General features: G+C 36.5%; 1 protein-coding gene and 1 pseudogene across 4 annotated transcripts in view; both read right to left on the bottom strand.

Annotated features, from left to right (window-relative positions):
• The window catches only part of GFPT1 (glutamine--fructose-6-phosphate transaminase 1), a 68,034-nt gene that overhangs the window by 32,014 nt on the left and 19,576 nt on the right, over positions 1–16,444 (bottom strand). For 2 of the 4 annotated variants that reach the window (XM_036872672.1, XM_036872675.1), the window contains 7 exons: positions 14,437–14,562; positions 8,407–8,465; positions 6,932–7,066; positions 5,470–5,531; positions 4,162–4,241; positions 3,909–3,962; positions 852–957 (listed from right to left, as the gene is read on the bottom strand). In XM_036872672.1, the coding sequence (XP_036728567.1) occupies positions 852–957; positions 3,909–3,962; positions 4,162–4,241; positions 5,470–5,531; positions 6,932–7,066; positions 8,407–8,465; positions 14,437–14,562 (622 nt within the window). The remainder of the gene's footprint in view (positions 1–851; positions 958–3,908; positions 3,963–4,161; positions 4,242–5,469; positions 5,532–6,931; positions 7,067–8,406; positions 8,466–14,436; positions 14,563–16,444) is intronic. The other 2 variants (XM_036872673.1, XM_036872674.1) reach the window with 2 other exon arrangements.
• LOC118905831 lies at positions 12,636–14,421 on the bottom strand (annotated as a pseudogene).

Genomic DNA, 16,444 nt, shown 5'->3' with positions numbered 1-16,444 from the left:
AAGCACACGGCTTTGCTGGAGTGTTCAATATGAACGCATGAGTGAATGAAAAGAGGCTGAGACACTTCTGCAACTTCCAGATTATTTAAGCCAAAACTGTCAACTCTGTAACAAACCTACCTAATGACAGCAATGACACATCTCAGCACCGACTACATACCCTACATACCTGTAAAATTTAGAAAACAGTGAAGCTTGTTTTCTCACTGAGATAATACATCCCCTGCAGTCGTGAACTGCATGATCATTCATTTTTAGATCCCCTTACTTTCAGGCACAATGAATGATTCAAATACCTGTTGGCGATTTGAGTGATTCCATTTTATCCTCATTACTATTCGAATTTCATTTATAAATGCCTCTAAGCATCCCCACTGCATTTTCTCTCAAAATGTCCTAGTCTAATACTATTTCCTATAAGTGATTTTGCTGCCAATTACTTCTGAATTAAAAAGATGTGTCCACGTTGGGTTAAAACACGATATAGGTTAGCAATTATACTATAATTGGTATGCTCCTAAGCCATTCTACTCTCCAATCTAAAATCTCTCCTTCCTATAAAACCTGAGTTAAGGCTCCTAAAAGAAGAGGAAAAAAAAACCACGAGCTCAGAGTAAATACACTGGAACAAGTCTCAAGGACTTACCTCTTCTTTGTACACTGACCTACATACTTTGAATTGAGAGCAAAAACGTTCTAGAACACCATCTCCAAAAAGGTCACCTTCACATCCTTAATTAACAAAGTTCTCCTCTACAGCATGACTAGATATATACAAAATGACTTCTTGGTTTCTTGTAGCATGAGAAGTTTTACTAAGAATTCTCTCTGAATCAACCAAGGAAGCTCACCTTGCATCAGAAGCAAAGTAATACTCCACTGCTTTTTCTTCAACGGGAAAAAGGCAAGTTGTGCTGTCCACACGAGAGAGATTACAGCTTCCTTTCTTATCTTTGCCTATATTATAGAGTTAACAGAATCAGCACACATGTAGAAAACCATGGCTGATACATAAATATACATAATTTTCTACAAAATCAACAAAAAACCATAGCAATGCAAAATAATTCCAGCAACTTTTCAATGCCAGGTAGATCACCCTACTTCCATGCAATAAGCCAACAAGAACAACGGGCATAGAGTGAAAGAGCAACTATTAAAGAGAGCGTGACAGATACAGTGGTGTGTTACACATTCTTTAATGTGATATTTCTTTTCCAAGTAAAAGGTAAATAATTAATGTCACTAAGTCTTTTTTTAATGTATGTATAGCCTAATTTTAATTTAACTTCATACAAAACTTAATGAAATTAATACATATAAGTTTGTATACTTAAACTTATCATTAAAATTACATTAAAAATATCAAAATTGTGCAATGAAAAATAAAATGAAGCCTAGTGGCATATTTTTATTATCTCCTAACAAAACTTCTCTAGATTTTAACAGTAAGTCAGCATAACAAGTCAAAGTTCAGGCTACACTAATTCCGATCGAAAAACAAAACAAAGATACCTATAACTCTCTAACCGTGGTATATCATACATGGCAGCTACTGCTAAGGACTGGAACTATAAACCCAGAACCTCTCCTTTCTTAAAATTGGATTTTCTTACATTACTTTCATGTCAGGATAAAGTATAGTCCTTTTGCAATGATAATATCTTTTCATTCTAGCACTTTAGAATTCTGGCATTTCTACTTAATTTGTCAAGCTATTGATGAAGAATTTTTTTCCTCTCTGCTTATTCACAACTAAAGTCAAAACTAGAAGGCATAATGAAGTTTGACAAATTTGCCAAATACAGAAAATACTATTAATTGAAGGCTATATAAATGTCACAGAGACAAAAAAGCACCTTTCTCTAAGATCAGGACATAGTAGACCTTGTAACCAATGGATACAATGGCCAGAGGATACCATAAATATACTTGTAAAAACTCATATTGTGTTCATCCTCTAAAATGCATGTCTATAAAAACTTGATAGTAATTATTCTCAGTAACATACATTCAAAGTTCTCCACAACCCATGATTATTTGGTGTGTTTTAGGCATGGAAGCAAAATAGCTCTTTCCACCCAAATTCAATAGCAGGAAAGATACCACACTTTAAAAAACAAGTATAAGATGACATCCCAGAGAAGATAACACTATAAAAAGATAAAACAGATCAGTGTTTGCCAGGGGCTGGGTATGGGGACAAGGGTTGACTACAGAGGGTCAGCTGAGGGAACTTTTTAGGGGATAAATTATTCTTTATCTTGATTGTGGAGGTGATTATACAACTCTATGCGCTTGACAGAACTCATGAAATTGTACATCAAAAAGAGTGAACTTTACTGTATGTAAAAAGGTGAATTAAAAAATAGGCAAAGGGATAGGCCAGCACCTACATTTTAAAATTTTTAAATACAACTAGCTTTGGTTATAAAATGTCCTACTGGGGTTGAGTTTCACCATATTCTTTCTACAAATATTGGTTATTTCCTTCTTCAAGTAACAGGGTATATTTAAATACAATATTCAGAAGAATTGAAGGTATCACTGCCTATTTAAATGAAAAGAATATTACCACTTGACACCTATATGACTGTTACAATCTGTAAAATGTCTTCCCATCTATTGTTTATCTCCTCTGATTTGACTTAAGTGAAAATGATTATTATCATCCTGCTTTATTTGGTCAGTAGTTATACCTGGAGAAAATAGCAAATGTTTGAAAGCCAGTCCAGTGTTTTCCCCTTTATACAGCCTCTTCAATAAGAGGCTGTACTTTTTAAACTAAACTCTGCTGAGCCATACATTATCTACCTACTAGGAGCTAGAGAAATCAGGGTTACTAAAACACAACCCCTCATCTCAAAAAGATGTCTCACGATAAATTTTTCTTCCAACTTCTTAAGACCTTAGCCAATGTTTTTCCATTGCTTCTAAAAGCAGCCTAAGACACTGTACAAGGTAACACATCACATAAGTAATATATACACAAGCAGAATTATTAACAGAAATCTGGAACTCTGGATCCAAAATTTATACTGGTAGGCTAGTTTTTTTTCTGAAAAGAGAGGGAGGGGAGGAGGAAAATAAGTTCTAACATCTCAGGACTGAAGGTTATTTAAGGAAATAACTTTCTGCTCTAGGTAAAACAGTGAAAGCAGCCACTATCTAAAGATGAATAGGTTTAGAGCACTTTGCTAAATCTTTTTCAAAAAACCAAGAATTATGCATTAATAATATGGGTTTCAATTTCCTGAATTTACCATTCCCTGTGTCTTTTACAGAGAGAGCTTTTAGTAAAAAAGTAAACAAAAATAACACACCATATTTTGTCTAATTATATCAATAAAATGATCCAGTTTGTACAGCTAAAAAGATAAACTTCAAATGTAAATTTAAAAAAAACTCCAAATTCAAACAAAGCCAGTCAAGGTATCAAATGTAAAAACATAAACGTAAAATGTCATGCATAAAACAAAATCCATTTGAACATATTTCAGTTAAAAATTAGGCTAAATTATTCAAATAACTACCACAGAGGTCAATCTACAATAGCCTAGCACGCAAACACAATGCTCTTTTCCTAATCTCAGCATCTTATTTATAATAATGTATCCTACATGATTTTAATTTAAAACAAAGGAAAAAACTTTAAAATTTCAACTATTTCCTCAAATCTCAGAGATCTTAAAGAAACAAATTATTAAAAGCAGTTTTCTAAATGCCAAAAGCAGACAGACAAAATACACTCCACAAATCAGAAAAATAATGTCAAAATATGTTTCCCCATAAAATAAGCCTATTTTTAGAGGCCCAGCACATTCACTCACTCCAAGAACAAAGAATTAGTAAAGAATGAACAAAAGAGGATAAGATTCCTCCCCATCCATGCAGAGTGCATTTCCCACCTCTTTCTCCCTGTGATCCCCACCATGTGAATTTTGATCCAATCTGAGTCCTAGCTAAGGATATACAACAGAAAAAAATTCTACTCGTCAGAGAAATCACAAAAACAAATTCTTTTCATATCTAGACAGAACTATATATATAAGTGGATCTGACCAAAGGGGCATTTAATCAATTTAAGGAAAACAATTCTTTATAACTACTGCACTCAATTTATACATTTTTCCCATGGCATGATGTAGGAATAGTTTTTACCTGTTCTGTAGAGGATTGGAATATGATCAGTAGATAGTTTATGTTCACTTCGTACACCAATCAACAGAGGGCTACCTCTTCTGTTAGTACAAAATTAAACAGAATTAAACCATTTTTATAAGTAATGCACTAATGTTTAAACTCTCTCTCCAAGTTCAACTTCAGATATAACAAAAGAACGACATAAACAGAGTTTTTAAAAAATATTCGGAAGTCAGCCAACTATGACCCACAGGCCAGGTTTGTCTATTTTTACTGGAACACAGCCATGCCCTTTCCTCTACACATTTTCTACAACTGCTTTCACACTACGACAGCAAAACTAAGTGGTTGCCACAGAGGCAACATGGCCCAGAAAGCCTAAAATATTTACTATCTGGCCTGTTACAGAAAAAGTTTGCAGACCCCTGTTCTATAATGATGCATTAGAAAGCTTTCTCCTTTTTAATGTAAAATGGAACCTTTCTTTTGATGTGTGAACAATATATGAACATTAGTCCCCTTGACTTCATTTTAAAGACAGCTCTCTCTTACCAACTCTTAGGGTTCCACACTGTTCTAAAAAGGACTTCATGATTAGGCTTGAATATCCCAGTAAAAGTAGTAATGGTACAATTATCTAGGACTCTGTCTAGAATATATAGTTCTGAAAAATATGGATATTTTACAAAATATTCAACATCCAAATTCACAAAGTAACAATGGTGCCCCACTACAAACAAAAGGCCAATTATAAATGCCAAAATGTTTTTGCTTTGTTAAGGGATTCTGTTACACGGAATAGTGGTAAAACAACAGACAAGAAGGGCATATGAAAATAAATACAGTCAACCTCCCACATGCATGGGTTCCACATCTGCAGATTCAACCAACTGCAGACTGAAAATATTTGGGGAAAAAAAATTCCAGAATGTTCCAAAAAGCAAAACTTGAATTTGCCACACACTGGCAACTATTTACACACTAGCATTTGTGTTGTATTTACAACTATGTATGTAACATTTACATTACATTAGGGTATGTAAGTAATCTAGAGATGATTTAAAGTGTACAGGAGTATGTATCTAGGTTATACGCAAACACTACACCATTTTATATAGGGGACTTGCACATCCATGGATTTTGGTATTCACGGGAGTTCCTGGAACCAATCCCCCATGGATACCAAGGGATGACTCACACAGATATCTCTAAAAAAGGACAGAGCCATTATGGTGAAGGGCCATTCATAGTGTACAGGGAATAAGCTTATAATTCTAAAGTTTCAAAATACATATAATTATTAGTCATTATTAAATTTATATATACCTTGTGCCTACTGCTTGGCCAGGAAAATGAACACTTTTAAATACAAGTGCAAAAGCACCTTCCTATAGAGGGAAAAAAAATGCATTAGCAATATATATTATAATCAATTATCAAATGTGAAATGCCTAAAATATACTGGCTTCAGCACAGAAATGTTTTGTTCACACAGCTACTCTTTTGCACTAGTTTATAAATGAGTCTAAATTTTAGGTAGACACTTACTCCTGAGCTTTGATGTATCCACGATCCACTTTTTAACCAAGTCCACTCTTGAAATAGGCTCAGTAGATAATAGCTCCTAAACAGACCATTTTAAAAGACACCTTTGTACACGCTACCAATACTTCTCAATAGGTACATCATATCTCCCATACTATGCATTAGTAAGGGAAGGGCAGAATCAGAAAAGATCCCAAGCTCCATATCCAAAACCCATTCTCTGGCCCAGTAATTTTATACCACCGTTAACTTCCATTCTTTTTGTCCTTGATATTGGAGACATAAATATACACAATCACAATTATTAACATGCACACCATACCGCCCCCTCAACCCAAACTCCTCAGGGACAGGGCCTAAGGAAATCAAGAATGAATAAAGGAGGAACATAAGGTAGGAGAAGGAAGGAACAGAAAAAACTGGGTTATACGAGTAGAAACAAGAAAAGGCTGGGAAGGCACACTACTCTGCCTTGAGTAAAGAGAAGGAACAGTTCTCTATCTTCTCTACCTTCCTGACTCCTTTTGCAGCAGACATCATAAGATTTGGGTGGAGATGGGAGGTAAGGGTTGGACCTTCATAGAGAAGTATAGGGCTTTTAAATGGGAAAGCCAGTTATGAGTGGGATTGGGGTGGGGGTGGAAGTCACTATGTATTTGGACCTTTGTGTATCTTTGATATCTTTAATCTTTGATTAGGACAACTGGGATGAGATCAAAAACAATACCACTTTTCTCTCGGGTTGGGAAATAATTTTCTGTAGAGGTACAGGGCCAAGGAAAAGTCCCCATAAGGAAAAATGAGTTGACTACTGGCTTAGAGACATGCAGACATTATCCCAGAATAAAGAGTGTGTATTTCACCGAAGCTACCCTTCGCTAAGTTATTGACTAGAGGAACACTTGAATGAGCAGGAAGCATGAAAGTGATGAATCCCCAGCTGTGTGTACTGTGTACATGTTTGTGTGTGGTGTGTATGGGTTTGTGTGTGTGTATGCATAGTCTTTGGACAAACTGCTTTTGGATTATTTTTAGTTCCCATGACACTAAACTACAGTGAAAGAAGTAAAATCATTAAAACATCAGTCTCTCAAAATTATTCAAGTTGAATAGTTATATACATGGGAAATAAAAGCAAAAAATACTTAAGAAATTAGCATAATTCCTACTTATCGAAGTTATTTTTAAGCGTTTATTGTGATTAGTGTTGGCAATAATTATCTTTAAAAGTGTGGTTTAATACCAATTGTTGGATGACTCTCTCCACCAAGGTAGTAAAACTTATATCTTGACTTTCCCGATTGTCATACATGTACTTAACAAGCTTGGCAATTGTCTCTGTGTCTGTTTCAGATTCAAAGTCATAGCCTTTGCTTTCCTGTAATTAGAAAGGAAAAAATTTTGACCCATTCAAGGAAATATTCATAATATCTAAATCTTTTCTACACAATTTTTCCTCAAAAATCTCATTATCCAACTTCTAGTCTTTTTTTGACCACCACACCCTGATTACCCACTCTTTAAAATTAAGGTCACCATCTAATTACGGTGAACCCAAAATAGTGAGGTATTCTCTGTGACCAAACATACTTATAATTATATAAATCTATATATGTCATATATGAATTAAATACATTTCAAAATAATTAAAATATAATGAAATATATAACATTCACAAACCACTAATTCCATTATGAATTATTCCTTTTTTTTTTTTTTAAATAAATTTATTTATTTTTGGCTGTGTTGGGCCTTCGTTGTTGCTGCACGGGCTTTCTTAAGTTGGGTCGAGTGGGGGCTACCCTTTGTTGCGATGTACGGGCTTCTCATTGTGGCGGCTTCTCTTGTTGCGGAGCACGGGCTTCTCCTTGCGGTGGCTTCTCTTGTTGTGGAGCGTGGGCTCTAGGCGCGTGGGCTTCAGTAGTTGTGGCACACGGGCTCAGTAGTTGTGGCTCACAGGCTCTAGAGCGCAGGCTCAGTAGTTGTGGCGCACAGGCTTAGCTGCTCTGCGGCATGTGGGATCTTCCCAGACCAGGGCTCGAACCCATGTCCCCTGAATTGGCAGGCGGATTCTTAACCACTTTGCCACCAGGGAAGCCCATGATTCCTTCTTTAATGATGATATTTCACTGTCCAATACAATGGCCATTAGCTATATGTGGCTATTTAAATTTAAAGTGAAAGAAAATTTCAAATTTAGTTCCTTACTCATCCTACCTCAACAGCCACATGTGGACAGTGGCTACCATATTGGGACAATACATGTATAGAAAGTTTCCATCACTGCAGAATGCTGAACTGGACAGCTCTGAGAAGTCACTCATGAAGTCATCATCATTACCATTACTACACAGTACACAGCTATTTAGGGCATGGAGCCTTCATTCAATCTGTCTTGAGTCTTCTAACACCCTAGAATCTTTTAAAAATGACACGGTCTCTCACAATGCAAAGACATCCCCCCAAATTCCAATTTTATTTAAGCTTTTGGGTCATTTATAATCAAGCCAAATAATTATTTTCTTTTCATATAAGAAACAAAAAAGTTCTACTGTCAACAAAGAAAAGTCCAATAAACCACCATATCCTTGTAACTGTCTTAGGAATTATTTGATCACATCAAGATAGGATTTACTGTATATCCCAACAAACAACCTCAATGCTCTCATTAGAAGTATTCTTCAAAGACTGGTAGTCTTTTTAGGCCACTTTACTTACCAAAAACTTTTTCAAGTCTTTGTAGTTGGTGATGATTCCATTGTGAATAACAATAAATTCTAAAAGAGATAAAAGTATTGATGACCAAAAAATTATAGGTCTAATAAACACTATAAATTGCCATTACTATTAAGAGATTTTTCTCAAGTCAAAAAATTTGTTACATGCTATACTTTCAGGTGTAATCAAGTATTATCCACTTTTCATCATCAGATTATCCTCAGGTAGATCAGCAGCACAGTTCACATGTAGAAGCACACAGTGCTAAGAGGTGGGTATCGTGGGTTAATATAATAAACTGGAGTCTAGAGACATCAACTTCAGTTGTGGCTAAACTACCAGTCCAGTGCCACCATGTAAAAGAAGCAGGTTCCCTGGGCCAGTTTCCTCATTTGCAAAATGAAAGGGTTGAACTAAATAACTATTATTCTCACTTCTTTGTTCATTCATTCTTATGCATAAAACATTCCTAAGTTTAAAGAGAAAGGCTTCATCCAATTTACACTAAATGAGTTTAAAACCTAAGTTAAAGAATTGAGAAAAAACGGACAGTTACTCAATTCTGTAGTTTAATTTACTTATCTGAGGTCCAGAAAATTCCCAGAATGTCAGATAAACTAAAATTAAAGCAGCATTTCAAGATCAAATACAGATGACAGTGGGATAGTTTTCATCTTTTTTTGATTAAATAACTTTCAAAAACGTAAGAATGTGCAATCAGGAGTTGACAATATTATTTGTAGCCACTGACAGTGTATGTAAAGTAAAGGCAACTAATGTGGATTTCTTATTTAAAGTTCACATAAATCAGGAGAGAAATTACCACTAAATTCAATTTTATATCAAATTATCAAAATGTTTTTTAATATACTTAAAGATCTGACATTAAATGAGCTTGAACTGAACACGTTCATTACAAACCAAACGTTAAACACTTCACGAGATTTCTAAGAAAGAAAAGATAACCACAAAATGATACTACAAAAATAAATCTTAAAATTTTAATGCTAGAACACAGAGAATCATAAATAGCTGATATAAAGCCTTAAAGCCAAATTCTCAAAATATAACATATAGTTTTTCAGAAATCTTTTATAAAGACCTTGTCAGTATTAAAAGTTTGAGTAGTTAACATTCTAATCCAATAATTATGTGAAGCATGAAAAACCTAAAAAGGTAGCTACTGAATTAAACTACAAAATCTTACCTCAAAGGGATATATATACACACATACATACATATATACGCTTATGTATATATTCACTTATTTTTTAAAATTATGGAAGAATAGACTCAAAAATTTTGTTAAATGTTTATATACAGGAAGAGATGGAATAAGGAAGAGGAAATAAGATAGAAGCTAGACTTATTTTAGTATGCCTTCTTTATAGGTATGACCTCAGAACTATGCAAATATTTTAGATAGTTTTAAATAAAAATTATTTTTTAAAGAAAATCAATTCCTAAAACTCAAAATAAAATATATTAACATAATGCTATACCCAGCTAGTAGAACAATTACATACAGAAGGATTATTCCAAGTGACTCCAAAACATAGTAATTTGATTATACATCCCTAGAGAGATATACCCTAAGGACAAAAAAAAATAAAAAACAGTCAACATACTGTTATGGTAGTGTTGACATTATGATTCCATTGTACATGTATCATCTGATAGATCAAATAAGTATGTTGCTGGTGTTAAGAACTAAGTTTTTAAGTGTGACTGAAAAGAAATACATAAATCAATGAGGTTAAGTAAAAACCTTACAGACCTGGATTTGAATTGAAGGTGTTAGTGTAAAATTATGTTGTGTTTTCTCTTTAAATTTATACATGCACATACACAGAGGTATATATATTTCCTAACTCTGCCCACTGAAAAGGCTTAGGTGCAATGAGCACTTCTAAGACCTGGTTTATAGTCTTTTTTTTTTTTTTGGCAGCACAATATAGAAGTACATGGTGTTACTAGCTTGAGCTAACAGAAGTTTTAAAAGATGACCATTTACTATCAAGTAGCCTCATAACAGAAATGTATCTGAAGCTGCCAAGGCTGTAGAAAATATGCAGGAGGGGATGGAGATTATTCTTGTGTTTAACAGGGTAAAAGAGTTAATTGCTAGCCCAGCACTATAACTGTACTTATTTGGGAAAAAACTGTTTTGTTTCAGTGATGGTTTCATCTTCCATTTCTTTCAGCTGGGTGGGAAATAAAAGGAACGTGCTTTCTTGAGTTTTACATGTTCTTGTTTTTTTTTTTTTTTTAAAGACTTCTTTTTTTTAAATTAATTTATTTATTTTTATATTTAATTTTGGCTGCGTTGGGTCTTCGTTTCTGTGCGAGGGCTTTCTCTAGTTGCGGCAAGCGGGGGCCACTATTCATCGCGGTGCGCAGGCCTCTCACCGTCACGGCCTCTCCCGTTGCGGAGCACAGGCTCCAGACGCGCATGCTCAGTAGTTGTGGCTCACGGGCCTAGTTGCTCCGCGGCATGTGGGACCTTCCCAGACCAGGGCTCGAACCCGTGTCCCCTGCATTGGCAGGCAGATTCCCAACCACTGCGCCACCAGGGAAGCCCCATGTTCTTGTTAATACACGTTTTGTTTCAGCAGGCTGCCATCCATTAAGCCTGCAGGAGTCCTCCTGGGTATTTCTGAATTGTGTTGTGTACATGTGTGCCTGAGAGCTTGTCTTCTTACAGCATTTAGTTGCTGTTTGCCTTTTTGTTGGATAAAATATTAGCAATGTATCCTTTCCATATTCCCTGCCATAAAACCTATTATGATCCAAAATCCTCATCAAACATCTGGTTTTAGAACTTGGGAGATGGTAGTAAAAAAAAAAAAAGGTTCTTGGACAAACCATCCCCTCCGTGAGCATGGGCCTATGCTGAAACTTTCCCTCACAACTCTACATTTCTACTTCAAGTAACTGACCTTTCAACTCTACCCATTTAGAGGAACAAACCATGGAAAGGAGGTACATATGTTTGCCCTCTTCCTATAGGCCTCATCTTCAAATTTTAGTTCTGTCACATAAGAAAATCTCATCCTGTCCCGTGTCCTTTTCTAATCTTGACAAAGAGGAAAGTTCCTTCTAGAGCTATCCATGCTCCTCAGACCTGCTGTGTGCGCTGTGCGGACTCCCAGTGAAGTGGAGGGTGAGAGCAGGCAGTAGACTCTAAGGCACTTTCCTCCACATAGAATGGCAAGTTGTCCCTCCCCGCACTCTCCCAAGAAGATGACCTGATGCATCCTTGCTCCGTGTTCACACAGCTTGCCACTGCGGCAGAAGACTCATCTATGCCTTCGTTATTCAAATTTGGGTGGCTCTCTAGCATGACTAAATAACACGGGAACAATCCATCTCTAAATAAATACTACTGTGCTGTTTCTTCTAGAGGTGGCTCTGCTGAGGTATTTCTAAGCCACACCAGTCTTTCCAGTTTCAGTGGTGGAATGTGGCCCCCTACTTACTGTTGGGGGTTACTTTAAGCATAAAGTAAATCCTTCTCCAAGTTTCAAAATACTTGTGACTTCAGACATCAGTTCAGAGAGCTTACACTTTGTCAGCCTTCACCTGCTCCTTAATTCTCGACACTACGAGGTGGAGTTATCAATGAGATCACGTAAGCTACTGCTGGAACAGTTTGTAAGACAAAAAGTCGTCACATGTTTCTTGACTCATAACTGAGCAATGTTTTCTAAGTCTGAGATATAGGCTTTGGAGGAGTAATGGTAACAAGTTATCTGAGCATCCAAGAGTCTGAAAGACCTCTCTGGAAATATAAATATATAACAAAGAGAGAAGACAGTTATCAGGGAGGATGCTTACTTACACAGTGTAACTTGGATCTGATTGTTCTCCTGGCACAAAGGAGCAAGTACTTTCAACAGGACATCTACATACTAAGAGGTGGTATGGCAATTAATTTCAGGGCAAAACTGAATCAAGCATTCTATATTTTGGAAAAAAACTTCGGTTTTTTTCATGGAAACTAGATACTCTTCTCTAGTTTATTGAATTTTAAAAATTGAAGATTCTGCATTTTCAAAAGGCCTTTTTACATAAAGTAGAATTTCTAATTGACAGATCTAGAAATCAATCTGAATTGGACAAACTATGGATTCAACATGCAGATGAGATATCCTCCTACGGTTACCTTGATGCAGATTTGATACCCACCCTCCAAAGAATCCTATAAAAAAACAGCTTCAAAACCCCTTTTTAATCACAATAGTGCAGCAAAACCAGAAGTAAACAACTGCCTGTTAACCTGTTATTTCAAATATCGACTGAAAAGCCAACAGGCATTTTTTTGTGCAACTTTTTAAAACACTGTTAAGTTGAAATATCAAATCTGCACAGCACTGTCCCTTCACAGAAGGCAAGAAACTGCCAGCACATCATGTGGGAGGCCGTCCTTGGTGCTGTCGGCTATGAAAGTGGGCCTCCCTCAGGATCTGGCTGATGTGCAAGCAAGGGCCTTGGCACAAATGCAGACCGCCTGGCACGGGCGGGGGGTGCTGGCGCTGGACCCGGCGACGAGGTGCTTTAAGCCACTTCCTGGCCCACCGGCCCTGGCTATTTATTAATGCTGCTGCCGCTGCTGCTGCTTCCACCCCTATCACTGCTTGAAGACTCTGTGTCCCAGCAATCGTGAAAGACAGGCTTTCTACTATTCCTTTTGGTCTGGGGGGGGGAAGATGGTGGTCTTCTTCATCGCCACTCCTTCTTTTCCTGGGGCGGAGGCGCTGGCTCACGGCAGCTGATGGAGGGGAGCAACGAGGCGCCACAAGAGGAGAGAACAGAGGGTGCTGTGTTTCGGTGGCCGCCACGCCCACCCCCTCAAGCCTTGGCTCCGTGGTAGCCACCGCTACTTCCAGCATCTGTTCCGGGCCCCCCATGTTGCAGCCACCATGGCACCCAGGTTTATAGTCTTTAATTATCGTTTCTACTGAAAGGAACTAGGACTCCTTAGAGAAATGGCTGATTCCAGGTTTGGGGCAGGATCAGATAAACCTGTAAGATCTTGAACTACCAGAAAATAACAAAGACTACTGAGCCTACTTGGGTCACATGAAAAGGACTCAGGAGTCAACCTGAATAAACTCCCAATGACTAAAGATGGGAAGTTTTGTGCATCAATATAGATAATTACTTCAGTGTTTTGAAACAAATGAAATATTTTAAATCCATGAATTTATAACAATACAGTAATAATAAAAAGGAACTCTGTTCACCTTAGAACATTACAACCGCTTCATTTGAAAAATGGTAAATAAAGGGGAAAAAAATCAAACATTTATCCTGCCTTTCCTATACAATCTATACATCAGGATAATCAAGTGGTTAATATGGAGAAGTTTCTCTTTATAGAAGTATTTTAGATAATAAATGACGAAGGAAAGATTGTATTAGACTATCACCATTTTATAACCCCTAAAGAAATAATTAATATTGGCAATGATTATCAATGACCTAACACAAAAAGAAAAACATCCAAACACTACAGGTACAAACAAATACCATACCAATTTATAACAAATAGAAGGGACAGAGAATCATGTTAAATGACACCACAGGATGCATGCCATTAGCAAGATCTAGACTGTAGGAAACTCTATAGGACAAACAATAGAGTAAACTGCAAGGAAGAAAGGAGAGAAAAGGAAAAGTCTCTTAGGAGACTTAGGAGATAAATCAATCTACTAAGTCCTTACCTTTTAGAGATACACACTTATATAATTACTAATTAAATGCTATGATATCTAGTTATCTGTGATATATCTATCTATATGATATCTATTGGCTTCCAAAATAATCTGGGTGGGGTACAGAAAAATATAACTGATTATGTATTGATAAATGTTAAAGCTGGGTGATGGATATATCAGGTTCTGTATACTCTCTACATCTGAATATGCTTGAAATTTTCCATATTAAAATAATGAAAACAGAGTTTTCGTTCTTCTCCTATTATTGGCCCTCTACAAACACTCCAGAGCATGTACAGTCTGTCCATACCATTATTTTTATCAGAGCGCTGGGGATGGCTATTGACAGGATTGGGTTCGCCATGCGTTGCCCAACGGGTATGAGCTATTCCAAGGTGTACATCAAATTCTATATCCAAATCCATATCTTGTTGTTCTGAAGAAGATAAAATAAAAAATTTCAATATTAAATCATGCTGTAGAGATAATGCTATAAGCTAAAGTTAAATGTAATTATTACAGTTCTGCTCACCTGGAATATATAATTATTGAAACTGAAGATCAGGCATATTCAAAACAGTAATTAAAAGACTTAACAGGAGTTAATGCAGCTGAAATATTTAGGGCAAATGGTTCCAATAACAACCAAAATAATGTATACAAAGAGACAAAGCAAATGTGACAAAATGCTAACAATTGGTAAAACTAGATGAAGTCTATGGATGATTAATGTACTATTCTTTCAACTTTTCTGGAGGCTTGAAAATTTTCAAACTTATGGTCAAAAAGAGTTAAGGTGATTTTTAAAAATCTGTATTTAATCCTTCCCTTGAAAAAAATCAGTATCATTTTAATTAGACATGTAAAAAAAATTCATTTTCTCAATGCCACACAACATTATGACTGCAATTTCTTTGGTCCCCAGTGAATGTAACCGTATCTCACACCATAAACTGCAATTATGAAGAGCTTGCATAATCAAAAATAGTTCTTGAAAACAAAGCAGCACTATGAAAGTATGAGGTTATGGGCTGATGCTCCTCTGTCTTGCAAAGCAGCTATTCTAATTCCTTCTCCTTATGAACTCTCTCTTCTCGCTTCCTCCAGGGAAAAGAAAAAAAAAAAAAGACAGTTCTAGTATAGCATCTACCAGTAATGTCTCCTTCTAATTTCCTAAATAGAAATTTCATTTGGCTAAGAAACCAGATAACAAACCTTATCAGAATTAGGTCTAAATTAAGAGCAAAATGCTCAGAAGTGTGAACAGGAAAGTCCACGCATTTTAGTACATAGTCTTTGTAGATTTTATCCTGGCTAAACAGAGGTCATCCTAAAATACAAATCTGATTAAGAAACAATGCTTAAAATCCTTAAATAGACTTCCAGTTGCTTAAAATGTGGTTTGCATCCATAGCTACCCATATGAATCGTCCTAAACCTGGTCACATGGATTTAAAAAAAGATTCTCAAATTCCAACATAAAACCAGAGAACCATTTTCTCACAAGATAAAGCCCGAAACACCTTTTCATGGTATACAAAGGCCCTTCACCATCTGGTCCCCACCTACCTTTCCATCCTTCTCTCCCAACCCTCTGCAATCACTCCTCGAAGCTTTCAATACACCTTTTACAAATAACAACAGCTAATATTTATGGAGAACTTACTCTGTGCAAAGTACTATAGACATCTCCCCACTCTATCCCTATCACTGTGGCCTAAGCCGCCATCATCTCTACATGGACTACTAAACAGAATCCTAACTGGTCGCCCTGTGTCCAGTCTTCTGTACAATCTAACCAAAGTGATCCTTTCAAAACAGATCACGTCAGTCCCCTATGCAAAATGTTCCAGTGGCTTCCCATGACACACAAAGTAAAATCCATCATTCTGAAGACCCTCCATGACCTAGCCATCAGCCTCCTCTCTAGCCTCATCTCCTGCCACTCTCTCCCTCACTTACTGAGCTCTAGCCCCACTGACTTTCAGCTATAAGCAGGCCAAACCCACACTGAATCTATGCACTTGGTGTTCCCTCTGCCTAGAATTCCCTTCTTCAATCACGTGATCTCTGTTCAAATGTCATCTCTACCATACTTTTTCTTCATGGCACTAATCACTACTTAACATTATTTATTGTTTGTCATCTGGCCCTCTCACTAGACAGTAAGCTCCATCTGGGCAGGGAGTTTGCTTATCTTTTCTTTGTCCTAAGGGCTTAGAACAATGGCTGGTATATAATAGGTACTCAATAAATATTCATTTTGTTATTGAATCCTCACAATACAATTAGGTACTGTTAGGTACAACTGTCCCCAT

Source organism: Balaenoptera musculus, chromosome 13, assembly GCF_009873245.2.
Source record: "Balaenoptera musculus isolate JJ_BM4_2016_0621 chromosome 13, mBalMus1.pri.v3, whole genome shotgun sequence".
Classification (NCBI taxonomy): Eukaryota; Metazoa; Chordata; class Mammalia; order Artiodactyla; family Balaenopteridae; genus Balaenoptera; species Balaenoptera musculus.
Note: the sequence above shows the minus strand (reverse complement) of the source record. Positions and strands in the feature narration are given on the sequence as shown.